The sequence below is a fragment of the Leopardus geoffroyi genome, chromosome C3 (assembly GCF_018350155.1).
Source record: "Leopardus geoffroyi isolate Oge1 chromosome C3, O.geoffroyi_Oge1_pat1.0, whole genome shotgun sequence".
NCBI classification, from domain to species: domain Eukaryota; kingdom Metazoa; phylum Chordata; class Mammalia; order Carnivora; family Felidae; genus Leopardus; species Leopardus geoffroyi.
Window position 1 is genome coordinate 118,382,079 of NC_059338.1, and position 15,880 is coordinate 118,397,958.

Here is a 15,880-nt window from a genome sequence, read left to right on the forward strand (position 1 = left end):
TCTGTGCTGACAGCAGTGAACCTGATGCAGGGTGTGATTTCAGGGTTCTCACCAGGAAATCATGACCAGAGCCAAAGTCAGATACTCAACCGACTGAGCCACCCAGGCACCCCCTATATGTTCTTAACCTTCTCTATTCTATACCCTCTCCTGGCCCTTCTGCACAAACATGTCTTTAGCTTTGTGGATATGATGTCTCACAAAATCCATATTGACAATTTCCACCCACTTGCTGGACAAGCGAATCTGGATTTTTCTTCTTCCCAATTAATTTCGATCTACTAAAAATAAAACATGAACATTCCTTTTGTCCCCCTCAAAGTAAGCATGTTTCCTCTTGAATTATCTAACCTCTTAATGCATTATATTTTCTTGGCTAATGATCCATGAAAACGTTTTGTTCTTGGCCTTCCCCTTCTCCCTTTGCTTCTGATGTCCCCCTGCAGATATTTACTACTTTGACAATATTATTGGCATCTAATTTCTCCTTGACATTCTTGTCCTAGTTAGGGTTCCTTACTTCTTTGTTTCTGAATCTTCTTGCCTAATTCCACCTCTTTTCTAGCTGATCTACACATTTCTGGCAGAACAATCCTCTCAAATTAGAGTTTGAATCATACCAATTCTTTATTAAAGATTTTATAGGAAGACCCTTCAAAATCTATTTTTTTAACTTGCATTTCAAATTTTCTCACCAGTATATATTTTTACACCTGAAGCCATCCAAATACTTGCCACCCCTCATCCATAGTTTGGCTCATGCTGTTCTCTGTACTTTGAATTTCCATGTTTCCCTTCTTCATCTTTCCCGATTTCACTGAATAAAGCTCCCCCAACTTTGAATTCTCATATTACCTCCTTGCATTTTGTTTTGTTGAGGATGACCCTACTATAATTATTAATATTGCATCCCTCCTTTCCCTTCAAAAGTCTCTCAGTTTTAGTAATAAGTTACATGGTCATACTCATGCAACATTTTAAACAAAATCTATAATTTTATACGAACTTAAACCATTATTCCTTGTGAATGTCTAAGCTCCTGGGAACTGCATTCTTCCTGGTTTGTTTTGGTTTGGTTTGGGTTTGGTGTATGTGTGTGTGTTGTTTGTTTTGTTTTGTTTTGTTTTTGTCCTTTCTGTAGTATCTATTTCAGTGCCTTGAATGAAGAAGCTCCAGAAATGTTTATTACACTAAATTAAATTGAATTTGTTATACTTTGTTATTACATTAGTTTTTGCTGTTGTTGTATATTCTCTAACCTATTTTCTAGGAGTCCTATGAATAAAGATAAAAGTATTTGTTTCCAAGATAAAAACTTTTAAGCAGTTAACTTTGATTTTTTTTTTCCAGGATGTAACTTATTTCCAAAGCTTTTAAAATATTTTTCATTAAATCATAAAGAAAGCCTCATATTTAGGCTAATCTTTTTTAGTATTTATCTTTTACTTCTAATAATCACCTTTTTAACCACAGGAAATTCTTCAGTAACAATAGCCAACTAAAATGGAAAGACCTGTGTTTGGGAGACACCAGTGAGTAGAGAAAAATTATCAATATGTAAAATATTCAAAAAGTCAAATTCTGCTTACTTAAATATGTGCATAGACATAAGAGAAATGGTTATTCATTTTCTTACCATATTCCCTTACAAAGGAGAAATTGTGAAAAAACTTTAGAATAGTAATCATTCTGCCTATTCAGAGGGAAATGCATTTCAAATTCTTGCAGGGATAGTGTTGGGTCTACAGGACAGGATTGTCAACATAGTGCTCAATCTGAAAAATAAATAAGAAATTGGTGAGGGGTTCAAAAGGGAAAGAGTTAAGTCACAGACAAAAGGGACAACACAGATAAACAGTCCAACAGCAAGAAATAGATTTTTAACAAATTGTTTGTTCCTTAGATCAGTTATTATTGGGCCTTTAAAATCAGTGTTTCGAATTAGCTGTTTGTTACCTCATGTTAAACAGGAGTAGACAATTGCAGATTTCTAGGCATTTAAAGAAAAGTTCAAACGAAGAGACAAACATATAAAAATAACAGGAAAGAAAAAAAAAACATTATGTGGGGGTGGGGAGGGGAAACTTTTAAAACTACTATCAGAGAAAATATTTTAATGATTTGCATAGAAATTTAAAACTTGATAGGAACAATGAAAACCTCAACAGATTGGAAGACAAAGTTAAATTCTTTTTTCTCGTTTTCCATTTCTCATCTATAAAATGTATTCTACTAAATAATGAGCAATCCAAGAAACACTGGATTCAGAAAAACAGAAGTTTCAACCAAAAGGAAGAAAGAAGTAAAGGGATTATCCAAAAGGGTGGTGAAGGACACTTGCAGGATTGTAACATTGCTCCAGTCATAAAAGCTAAGCAATTCAGATTGCATCAGCCAGAGAGAAAAAAAAGTTAAGGACTCATCCTCATTACTTCTGTCATTATGCCATCTTTTTTTAACCTGTGAAGCCACTGCAGAATGTGCTCTATCAAAACAAGAAAATAAATGAAGACTGCTAACACCTAAGAATAGGGAATGCATTTTGGAGAAATTTAAAGAAATTTACTACAATAAGGCAAAGATAAATCCTGGAATTTCAGGCCTGGAGAGCGCTAGTCCAAATAGAAGGAGAATGAATGACTCGTGTGTGTGTGTGTGTGTGTGTGTGTGTGTGTGTGTGTGTGTGATTCATACAGAAACACAAAGTGACACCAATAGGGGAGGGAATGTTTATTTATAGTATTATTTTAGCATTTTTAATAGGATTTTTTACTATAGTAAAAAAATTATAGTATTTTTATAGTATTATTTTAGCATTAAATTATGCTTTAAAAGACTTAACTGTATTAATCTGATAATTTGTTTAAATTAAAGCACAAAAACTATCTGTGGTCAACAAGTCCAAAATCTGCAAGAACATAAGGGTACCCTGACCATGACTCCACTGTTTTTCCTCTGTCTCTGGACGTTAATCATATTCATTCTATGGCTGTTTTCTTTTCACCCACTTCCCAACACAGTCCCCTTTGTCTTTGATCCTCCTCACATTCTCCACCCTTCTGTTATAGCACTTGTAGTCCCCTCACTTGGCAGAGAAAAAGGGGACTAATGAAAATCTTGGCAACTGCTTTTCAAAGACACTTGACTCTTGCCTTAGGAAGATATCTGGTCAAATGTTTTTGGATGATGACAGTTTAGAAAAGGTAGATATTTCATTTTATTGAGTGTGAAAAATATTCTTCAAAGGAAGGGTCAGTGGGGTAAGTAACAGTCAGTAAAATTAAATTGGACCAGGATTTCAACCAACTCTAGGTCATCTGCCCTACCAGAAAGTAAGAATCCTGAAGAAATAGGTAAGATTTAAGATCTGACAGAAATTGTTGCAGGCTCTAAAGAAATACATATAACTTTTTAACATGTTATATGTCAATTTAATGGTATTTCAGTGAAATTATAAATTACTCTTTCTGAAAAAAAAATGATTATTGGTTCATTTGTTCATTCAGTATTAAATCTTTACCGCATTTTAAATATTACCTACGACAGGGGATAAGATGAGTAAAGTAGGGGAGTCAAATTTGCCTAAATTATTTTACCTCATTGTAGTTAACGTATAGCATAATATACATAGCACAATGTAACATAACATAAAATATGATAGGTAATAGGAAAAATATTATAATATTATGGGTACAAAAAATCATGAGAGAACAGATGGTGACTCTGCTTGGGGTTATCATGGAAGATTTTATAAAAAGAGTAATGCATGAAAAAAAAAAGGTAGGTTAACAAGTAAACAACAGGAAAGTAGTATTTTAGGCAAATGTTACAATTTATAGAAAGGACCACAAGTGTTAAAAGAGCATAACACATTTGGGAAAATGAATTATTCTGGAACTGGAGCCCAATTTACATGAAGGAGAATTATAAAAGATAAGTTCAAAGATTTTGGCAAGTGCTAGATCATGAAGGGATTTGATGCCTCTAAATCTTTTTTGCCTAGCCTACCTGGTGATTCTATGAGCTACCCACTACCCTTTTAATGCATTTGTTTTTGGCTAAAATCAGGCAGCATTGTTTTATTTTTTCCATTCTTATTCAGTTTATTTAATCCAAAGCAAACAAACAAACAAAAAAACAGTTCACCCATTTCTCCAACCCCTCACTCCCTGCCTCTTGCAACCACTAATTTGTTCTCTGTATCTATGTTTGTTTTTTTTTAATTTGTTTGTTTTTCAGATTCCACAAATAAGAGAGATCATTTGATATTTGTCGTTTCCTGTCCAACTTATTTCCCTTAGCATAACGCCTTTGAGGTCCATCCATCTCACAGATGGCAAGAGTTCATTCTTTTTTATGACTAATATTCCATAATGTATATGTGTGTGTATGTGTGTATGTGTGTGTGTGTGTGTGTGTGTGTGTGTGTGTGTACAAATTTTAAGATTATTCTATTTCCTTGGAAAATGTCCTTAGAATTTCCATAGAGATTGCATTGGATCTGTAGTTTGCTTTGCGTAATACTGACACTTTAACAATATTAATTCTTACAATCCATGAGCACAGAATATATTTCCATTTATTTGTGTGTTCTTCAATTTATTTTATTAGTGTCTTCTGGTTTTCAATATGTGTGTTTTTACATTGTTATATTGTCAGGATATCTTTTAATGCAATTGTATGGGATTATTTTCTTAATTTCTCTGATAGTTGTTAGTGTAAACAAATGCAACAAATTTTTGTGAATTGATTTTGTATCCTACAACTTTACTCAATTTATTAGTTCCAATAGTTTTTTTTGATGGAGTCTTTAGTCTATATATAGTATCATGTCATCTGCAAACAGTAACAGTTTTACTTCTTCCTTTCCAATTTGCATGTTTTTTTCTTTTTCTTGTCTCATTGCTCTGGCTAGAACTTCCAATACCATATTAAAAATAATTGGCAACAGTGGACATTCTTGTCTTGTTCCTTATCTTAAAAGAAAATCTTTCAACTTTTCACCATTGAGTATGATGTTGACTGTGGGCTTGTCATACAAGCCTCTCATTATGTGAAGGTACATTTCCTCAACACCCATTTTTTGAAGAGTTTTTTTTTCATAAATGGATTTTGAATTTTGTCAAACACTTTTTCTGCTTTTATTGAAATTGTCATTTGATTTTTATCCTTTTTTTTTAATGTGGTGTATCATATTTATTTGCAGAAGTTAACCATTCTTGCCTCCTTGGAGTAAATTCCACTTCATTGTGGTGTATGATTCTTTTAATATGTATTGTGGAATTCACTTTGTAAATATTTTGTTGTGGATTTTTGCATCTGTGTTCATCAGTGATATCGGCCTATAATTTTCTTTTCTTTTTTCTTTTTTTTTTTTTGTGGTGTCCTTGTCTAGTTCTGGTGTTAGGTTAATGCTAGACTCATAAAAGTGTAATTGGAAGAGTTCCCCCACACCCATGCTTATTTTTTGAAATAGTTTGAGAAGAATTGGTATTATTTCTTTGAATGTTTGGTAGAACTAACCAGTGAAGCCATGGAGTCTGGTCCTGGACTTTTGTCTGTTCAGATTTTCTATTTTATAATGATTCAGTCTTGGTAGGTTCTATATTTCTAAACACATATCCATTTCTTCTAGATTGTCCAGTTTGTCCTTATATAATTATTTATTACCATCTCTTATTTCTGTTGTATCAGTCATAATATCTCCTCTTTCATTTCTGATTTCATTTATCTGAGTTATTTCCTTTTCTTGATTTGTGTAGCTAAATGTTTGTCAATTTTGTTTTTCAAAGAACAGGTTCTTAGTTTCACTGATTTTTTTCTACTCTCTTTTTAGTCTCTATTTCATTTATTTCTGTTCTTTGTTATTCCCTTCTTTCTACTAACTTTGGGTTTCATTTGTTCTTCTTTTTCTAGTTCCTTCAGGTGTAAAGTTAAGTTGCTTATTCAAGACTTTTCTTGTTTTTCGACATAGGCATGAACTTCCCTCTTAAACTGTGTTTGCATTCCATAAATTTTGGTGTGTTAAATTTCCATTTTCATTTGTATCAGGAATATTTTTGAGTCCTCTTTGAATATCTTCTTTGGTCTATTTTGCTACTCGGTAGCATTTTTTTTTATGTCTCTACATATTTGTGAATTTTCCAGTTTCTTCATATAATTAAGTTTTTGTTTCATACAATTGTGGTCAGAAGAGATGCTGGATATGATTTCAATCTTTTAAAATTTATTAAGACTTGATCTGTGACCTAACATATAATCTTGAAAAACATTCCATGTGTACTTGAGAAGAATATCTATTCTGTTGCTTTTGGATGAAATGTTCTTTAAATGTCTGTTAAGTCCATCTGGTCTAACATGTCATTTAAGGCTGATGTTTCCTTATTGATTTTCTGTCTGGATGATCTGTCCATTGATGTAAGTTGGGTATTAAAGTTCCCTCCTATTGTATTGCTGTTTATTTCTCTACAGTGGATTTCTTGGGCATGCAACTAAGACCTTTGACTAAAAAGTTGTCGGCAGTGGAAACTTAGTGAGAGAGAAGAATCAGAAATGATATATCTATCCTTATTAGACAATGAATGGTGAAAATTATTTTAAAGTGGTATATATTTGATACCTAATGGAAGATGGAGGCAAAACAATCAAATTATCACCTACGTCACCTGGAATAAAGTACAACTGAAGGCAAGTCTTCAGAAGACCCTGTTGCTACTGCTACCGCATAGTAGCAATGCATAAAGATATTATTTCTAATAACATGTGAAAACTTAAAGAAAATTATAAGTTAAATTCATATTTTCTTGGTTTAAGCATTTACTGAAAACTCAGGACTTCTTATGAACTTTTTAACTTTGCAACCACAGGTTTGAGTGAACTAAAATGAAACCTTTGTTTGATCCAGTATGATGCCAAATTTCAATATTCATTAATTCACAGCTTCATTAGATGTATTATATAAAATGTAGGGTCTGAGTTTTTGGTAAAGAACGAACTATAGTCATTGAAATTGGGTAATTTATGGTATTAAGAGTATTCATAAATTTCCAATCTATTATGAACTTAAGTATTTCCTTTCCCCCCTTAGTTGTCTCCAGTTCTAAAAGCATACCCTGAGGAAGAATGAATTATAAGGTCAAACACAGGAGGAAACAGGTTACATACCAATGCTACAAAATGTAGCTAATTTATGTCATCCAGGTTCTGTGGAATAGGTATGAGAATGGATTCTGAAGTTCCCAGACCAAAAGGGATAACACATTTTTTAATTGGCTAACTTTACCAATATGGTTTAATTACTAGAGGTTCTGTAACAAATGAGCTAGGTCAAACAGCAGAGAATATTGTACAATTGTAATCAAAATTGGTTCACATAATTGATGATGAGATGCCAAAAATTCCTTTGTATGAAAAAGAAGAAGGATCCAAAGACTGAGTGAGATGGAATGTTCGGTGGATATATAACATGTAACTCACTCAGCCACACCCAACCAGACTCCCAGATAAAGGCCAAGAAGGCAGTCTCTGTGATGGGGAGAGGAGCATCATCCACTTTGAAAGAAATTTTTAGTGGTTGTTCTCTGCTAAGTGGGAAAGCTAGTAAGAGAAACTATAGATGAAAATCATTTACTATTTCAATGAGGATTCTATTATTATTTGAATGATAGTTTCCAAGAATAGAAAAGCACAAGTAACAATAACTGATCACTAGAAGCATCTAGAGTCAAAAGGGGTATGTGGTTACCATTACAATCAGTGGATCTTTAGAGGTAGGTATTTAGTCATAAAAGCCCCAGAGACCAAAATAAAGAGCATCCCATAAAGTTCTATCTGAATTGTAGAACTGATAAAAATAATAAATCTGGTAAACAAAGGCCTGAATAAAGCCTCACTAGAGATCTAGAGTTTTCTCAGTTGACCTGAATCAGTTATCAGACCTGAATCAGTTCAGAGTCAACATCTATTGCAATAAAAATGAAGCTCTCCTTTAAAAAAATGTTTATTGAAAAAAAAAATTAAAAAAAAAAAAAAAGAAAAAAAGGGGCGCCTGGGTGGCGCAGTCGGTTAAGCGTCTGACTTCAGCCAGGTCACGATCTCACGGTCCGTGGGTTCGAGCCCTGCATCGGGCTCTGGGCTGATGGCTCAGAGCCTGGAGCCTGTTTCCGATTCTGTGTCTCCCTCTCTCTCTGCCCTCCCCTGTTCATGCTCTGTCTCTCTCTGTCCCAAAAATGAATAAAAACGTTGAGAAAAAAAAAATTAAAAAAAAAAATGTTTATTAATTTTGAGAGACAAGAGGGCAGAGAGAGAAGGAGAAACAGAATCCCAAACAGGCTCTGTGCTGTCACCACGGAGACCAATGCAGGCCTTGATCTCATGAATCATAAGATCATGACCTGAGTCGAAATCAAAAGTTGGGCATTCAACCAGCTGAGCCACCCAGGCTCCCCAAAATGAATATCTGCTTACCCCTGAGGGAGAATTTTTCAATATTATCACAATTGTCACAGTGAATCTTTCCCTTTCCCTTTCATAAAGGCCATTTCTCAGGATAAACATGTTCTAGAGTAAGATAAATAGCCAGTCTTTTCATGGATAGATTTTTTAAATTTTTTTAACATTTATTTATTTTTGAGACAGAGAGAGACAGAGCATGAATGGGGGAGGGTCAGAGAGAGGGAGACACAGAATCTAAAACAGGCTCCAGGCTCTAAGCTGTCAGCACAGGGCCCGACGCGGGGCTCGAACTCACGGACCGTGAGATCATGACCAGAGCCGAAGCCGGCCGCTCAACAGACTGAGCCACCCAGGCGCCCCTTTTCATGGATATTTTGACACTGATGTTGCTCTAACTCTAATTCCTAGTAACTCTGGTCTTCTAGGCAGGTGATGTATGGAGAAAGGTTTTGGTTCAAGGTAGTCCCAACAGGATCCCAACATATGCTATTGTTATTTACCTAATGAATTGGGAATATTCCCTTTAGTATCTAGTAGTCTTTTTTTGGGTATCCATCTAAGTGAAGAGTGACTGTAATAAGTAGAACCAGTGGAAACTCCCAGAGTTCCCTATTCATAGAAAATTTAAAATGACAGCTTTGGAATAATTCATTAAAAAAGCTAGAGCTGTCATCAAAGATTTGAAAAATTCAGACTATTATTGCTACCACATAACCATTCAATATTCTGCCTTAGCCATTGAAGCATATGAATGGGTTTTGGAGAATGATGGTGGATTGTCATAATGATAATCAGATGGTGATTTAAATTGCCATGGGTATTCCAGATGTAATCTCTCTACTGGAATAAACTGTATAGTCCCTGTCACCTAACTTGCGGCTACTGATCTAACAGATGATTGTTGTTTGTTTATTCCAATTAGTACAGAATATCAGATTCAGTTGTCCCACTTGGCCAGGATAGCAGCACACCTTTGCCATATTGCCACCATGTTATGTCAAATCTGTGTTATAATTTAGTTTGAAGGAAAATAAATCGTTCTTACCCTTACATAGAATTCTTGCTTGCCAACTGCACTGATGACAGCCTGATAGAACAGCCGGAAGATGCAAATGCATACATGTCAGCATACGGAACACAAAAATGGGACAAAGAGGTCTGCCCTACCCAAAGAAATTTCTAGATGTCTAATTACTCAGGGCACATCAGAATATTCTCTATAAATTAACAATGATAAATTGTTAATAAGCTGCTCTACCTTATAGATACTACCAGCAAGAAAGAGGCACATGAACTATTTTGGATATGGCTCTTTAACTCATTTACTCGATAATCTAAGACAGCTAAATTTGAATGGGGCTCAGAGAAAGAGGTATTTGTCCACAGTAAAAACAATTTGCTATCTGGCTGTTATTACTCAGTGTATCTATGTATGTTCAAACTGTCTTTGGTAGGTGCAACATACAGCAATCTGTGATAAGAGAAATCTTCAGAGCTCTGTTAACAAGAATCATGCACTTTTAACCAAATAACTTTTCTCATTTTGAAAAATAATTATTGAATTGTTACTGTGCTGTATTAGATATTAAACCGGCAACCACGAGTACTGGCTCTTTCCATGAACTGAAAATCTGATGCACCATGCCAAAAAGTTAAGCACACCAGTAAGGCTCCATTATCAGGTGGAAGTGGTAGGTACTGGATAAGGTCCAAGAAGGTCATGAATGCACAAGCTGCATGAAACAGTCATACACATTCCCAAATTACCTATACCTGCTGCAAAGTCACCCCTCCCTCAAGTTACGGCAGTGAACAGGAGGAAAAATTTCCAGCTTGTCGTATTGGTTACTTGAAATGCTGACACCAACAGAAGGGGACTGTTGCAGTGTCAGAGTCCAACTCAGGAGTGGCTCTGAAGGAGTATGGGGAAAAGAAATTCTTCGAGTGATAAATTCTCACTTTGCTGGAAAAGGCTCTAAGGTGTCTACACTGATGCATAGATTGTGGCTAATAGTTTCATTGGATGATCTGGGAGTTGAAGGGGACAAGATTGGAATCACAATAACCAATTTATCAGTGGACATTCTTCATCGTCTCAGTTTTTGGAAACAGAGTAGCCATTTTCACAACAGAGCTTTCTCCTTACTAAAATGAGTATCCACTTAACTAATGACATTACTCATGGTTTGATTTTTTTTTACTATAAAATATTATGATACTTTAGCTGTAAGAACTTTTTTTTTTTCTTGAACAATGTAAGAGATGTAACGTCAGCTGGCTTCTCAGGAGATACCCACGTTTTTAACCTAGAAGCAAAGCTACTAAAATATTTGAACTAATCATACCCCTTTCATGTTTTCTCACTTTTCATTGAGAGAGGTAGCATAGTGTGGTGAGTAGAGCTGGATAGGAGTCCAGTGAATCAATAACTAAATTTTGGGAACTGGGCAAGTCATATCCCTGATCCTTTGGTTCTCCATCTATAAAAATTATTGTCTTACTAGTCCTTGTCTGTTCCAGGATTCTACAGATGACTGAAATGAGAGGATTATTAAAATGACAAGGCTTCATGAAAAGACAAACATTTATATGATAACATGGATAAGAGCTGTTAATAAGCTGTTAATAAGACAGTTCCTTTGGGGGCCATTTTGGGGTAAAATAGTTTCATCTCTTAAATCACACATTCTAGAGATTGATTTCATATCATCTTTTCTTACAGTACAGCAGTGTTTCTCAAAAACTGTGAATTATCATGAACATTTAAGGTACTGAGTGGCCATAGAGATTCCTGACTTCCACCTCAGGGTTACTGAATTAAATTTAACAAACACTTCAAGTATTTTTGATGTTTGGCCAAAGTTTAGAAACACAGTCATTTGCTATTGCTGGCTAATCCTTTCCTGAGAATATTAATCGCTTAGCCAACACGAATCTTAACTTTCCTGGGAGCAGGGGTCATTTGACACAGTCCCATCATTTCCCATAATGCCAAGCCAATGTTTGGGGACACAATAGCTAGTACACCTGTGTGTACATATTTGGCAGGGTGTTTTTAATTTAATGAACAGGATTGCAGAATGAAAAAGTGATCCAGAGTGTATTTTCTTCTAAATAAGACTTTTTCTTATAGATTTGACAGCTGGAACTGTTCCAATTTGAATGTGTTTGTGGCTGTGAATTATTCAATACACTGACAGTGATGTTTGATTTGAAACTCATTCATTCCTTCACCAGTTGCATGCGAAACACCTCCTAAAGAGCATTTTTAATTGCCCAGATGTTTATGTGAAATTACTGCCATTAATCACGTATTGATTATGCTTCTCCTGTTTTCCGGCAGTCTTCTATTTTTAAACAGTCCCCTGAAGTGACATACGGAAGCATCCTTGTTATCCATGACTTTCTAGTTTGCAATATAATTGATAGATGAAAAATTCATTGTGAACCATTTAAATCTGCTGCTTGTGTTGAAAGGTAGTTATTTTTGTCACTTCCTGTTTGCCACAAAGCATGTTTTATGCTGCAGTTTCAACAACGGGGCCACTTTTATTCCAGTCAGCATTTTCCTGCACATATTATTGGCCTTAGGCAAAACTGTCTAGTAGGCAAATTTTTTGGCTCTCCCCCAGCTCACTTGCCAGCACACCTCCTCATCCTGCCTTTCAAACCTCAGGCTTACAGGTTGTACTCAGTTTCAAAGCTCTCAGCTATCAACCAGCTTAGCTTAAAATGCAGAAGTCTGTATATCTCCTGAACATGTCGGTATTTGGCTAATTGACACATATCCGACCTCAAAAACAGAACACGTGTATGAACCAAAAATTTTGAAAATCACTTCTTTGAAAGTTTGAGCACTTATTAAGAGCTATTTTTCAGGGCAACTAAATTACTATTATCTTGGTGAAAGATGGGTTATCAGTTAGTATTGAATGATGTCATTCTGGGCCTTAGTTCCCCAACTGTAAAATAAAATTACTGAACTGGAATATTCAAAGTCACTTTGGAGTAGCAGGAGGAGAATCAACACATGCATGCACCCCCATGACTGCCCAATTTCTCTTTTTATCCCCAGCTCTATCCTGCATCTCAAGGAGCCACACACCCAAGCTCCTTCCACCAGCCTCCAAACTGATGGCTACTTCTTATGTACTGTGATGACACATTCTACTCTAAAAAGGATAGACCCATACAAGCTACAGAAGCAGGTTCAGAACTTTGGGCAGAGAATTCCAGGTTCCAAGTGCTGGAGCATGTGATCGTGCCTTCTCTGGTTGGACACCCCTGCTCAGTCCTGTGGACTCCACATTTTGTGAAGAAGAATACAGTCAGAAGAATTCAGAAAGCAGGAGCCTAGTGCAGAGACCCTATTGCCCAGGTGGAAGAATAAGGCTGGAAACAACTAAAGGACCATTCCATGCCATCTGGACCTGAATGCTCTTACACATTCACTGTTGTGTTATTCTACGTTTTCCACTGATCCAGTTCTTGGTTAATTCTGTGGTCATGATGGATATAACCAATAGTCTTTTCCTTGTCTTAGAATTCTTAAGATCTCGGGGTGCCTGGGTGGCTCAGTTGGTTGAGCGTCCGACTTCGGCTTAGGTCATGATCTCACAGCTTGTGAGTTCAAGCCCCGTGTCGGGCTCTGAGCTGACAGCTCAGAGCCTGGAGCCTGCTTCAGATTCTGTGTCTCCCTCTCTCTCTGCCCCTTCCCTGCTCATGCTCTCTGTCTCTCAAAAATTAATAAACGTTAAAAAAAGTTACAAAAAAAGAATTCTTAAGATCTCCCTCTTTCTCACCCTGTCTCCTTGCAAATGTTAGTAGTTTCTTCTTAAATATCCTGTATGTTTATCATTATTACTTTTCCTATTTTCTATCCGAAAGTTCCATGAGATGCTTGGGATGCAGATTCATAAGCTCTGTAAAATGCCTGCTTCAAGTCAGATCTCAGAATAATTTTTCTCTCTGTTGTTTATTGTGATGATGGGAAGGGTTTATATAAGAGTGCTCTAGCTTTACGACTGGAAGAGAACAATGTCTGTGTTGTCTTTCAAGTAAAATTCTTCCCATGAAGAAATCATTGTCTGGTATATCTTGTGTTTCACAATCAGATGTTTTCCACCTTCTTTCTTTCTGTGGTTTTGCAATTTAACCATTCAAAGACCACATGTATGAATTACATGCATAAATTAAATACTGCTGTTAATTACACTGTTAATGAAATTGTTGTCAAGGCTCTATCCACTCTGATCATATCATTTGCCTGGAGCAAAAATATTTTTTAAGGAAAAATAACTAATACATTCTACAGAGGAGAGTATTTCTAGTCTCTAACTCAGGAGAAACTGATCTCTGACTCTCACGCCCATTCAGAAACCGTTCTTATTTTAAAAATTAAATTCCGGGGCGCCTGGGTGGCGCAGTCGGTTAAGCGTCCGACTTCAGCCAGGTCACGATCTCGCGGTCCGTGAGTTCGAGCCCCGCGTCGGGCTCTGGGCTGATGGCTCAGAGCCTGGAGCCTGTTTCCGATTCTGTGTCTCCCTCTCTCTCTGCCCCTCCCCCATTCATGCTCTGTCTCTCTCTGTCCCAAAAATAAATAAACGTTGAAAAAAAAAATTTTTTTAATAAATAAATAAATAAAATTAAATTCCTTACAAATAACTTTAAAATTATTTTTAAAATTAGACTTTTAATCACAGACACAGAAACTAATAAAGCAGAAACTATTTTGGCTTATATTTTCATAGTATATTACATAGTATTACAATCAATGCTGAAAAGAAGAGCTATTGATATTTCAATCTCATGGACTTTGCTAAAACTAAGGAGTGGCCATACTTTTGATATCTGATATTATAAATGTTGGAAATTTATTTAATTTTTCTCCATTGCTCACTGTGGTGATGGGAAGGGTTTATATATTATGCTGTAGCTTCATGACAGTGAACAAAACTATGCATTTCTTTCTTTAACAACCTTATTTAATCAGTTTCAACTTGACTTTTCTGTACTCATAGTCTTTATTTCCTCAGAGTTATTCTGGAAGGCTTTGCCAGTGTTGGACTCAAAAACACACTTGTAAGAAGCTCCTAAGCAAATAAGACCAATAGTGATGAAAGGCTTCATCTGGATGCAAACACTGAGTCGCATTGATAATTTGCACAATTAGAACAATATCAACAGGAAGATTCCAGGCACCTTAGAGAACCTCTGGAAGTTCCACAAATAATGTGCATGTGTTGGAAGGACACTATGATGAAAGTTTCATGTTTATTCCTGATTTTTTTTCAGTCTTTCCAGGATTTAAAGAAATAGTAAGCCATAGATGCTGCTTCATTCAATTAGTCCAATGAAAGTTTTCTCAAAACAGGTATGGAAAAAAAAAAATTCTGGTGTGCTGTAGATGAAATGAAAACAGGAGAAACAACGGGATGTCTATTTATTCTAGTTATATAGTTCATGTTTCAGAAAAGAACATATTTGGTCTACTGAAAGTAAAGGAAGTCACCAAATTAATATATGTGAAAAGGATGCTCTTGTAACACCACTTCAGAGTTGCGACAAGTTGACTGGAGAGAGAATCCAGTTCTGAATTTGCTAACTGTGCCTCTCATCAGGGCCAAAAAATGAATAAAAAAGTATATCGCAAGCCATTTTTCAAGATCTAGAAAATAACATGAACTGTAATCCTTTGTCAAATATGGATGCATAAAGTAACCTGTGTTTTAACCATCTCCTTAAGAAAGAATGAATAGTGATGGGGGAACATTCAATTTGTATAAGTGATTGGGGAGAAGAAAGTGGAAGTTGTATTTATAGAGTGGATGGGGCTTGAACAATAAGCTTAATTTCAGTGGGTTTGAATAAGATTTTTAGATCAGAGAAGTCTGGAATCCAGTTCAATCTTCTTTAGTTAATAGCTGGCATCTCTGGAAAAAGAATGTGTGTGGGTGGTTAGATTAAGTTATGCACATAAATTCATGGTTTTTAATATAAAATTACAGATAGACATAATGAAAATACATTTAGATATGAGGATATATATGTATATACATATACATATATCCTAGTTGTGTTAATTGAGAGGGCCTGAAATCAATGACCTGCTAGCAGCAATAAGCAAAAATATGGCACTCAAATCTTGGCTCTTAAATACCATCGTTCACTAAAATGAACCATGGCTCATTAGAGAGAAGGCTGATTCTGGGGATAAGTCAGGGAAAATATAATACAAAAAGAACCTGGAATATCTTGGTGTGCCAGAAAGTAAGGAAGTGTTTTAAAAGAAATGGGGTCATGTCAAAAGGACAAAGGAATCATCTTGAAGGAGGGTTCAAGTGGTCAAGGTAGTCAAATCTGGAAAAATTTGTGTATCAAAGAATATATAGTAATGGGTCATATATAACACACTAAAATACAAATA

The 15,880-nt window shown here is 35.6% G+C and overlaps 1 protein-coding gene across 2 annotated transcripts in view; it reads left to right on the top strand.

The window, feature by feature from the left end:
• The window catches only part of MMP16 (matrix metallopeptidase 16), a 313,070-nt gene extending 299,993 nt beyond the window's left edge, over positions 1 to 13,077 (top strand). For both annotated transcript variants that reach the window (XM_045454527.1, XM_045454528.1), the window contains one exon: positions 12,530 to 13,077. In XM_045454527.1, the coding sequence (XP_045310483.1) occupies positions 12,530 to 12,612 (83 nt within the window). In that variant the 3' untranslated portion in view covers positions 12,613 to 13,077. The remainder of the gene's footprint in view (positions 1 to 12,529) is intronic.
• The last annotated feature ends 2,803 nt before the right edge of the window (positions 13,078 to 15,880 follow it).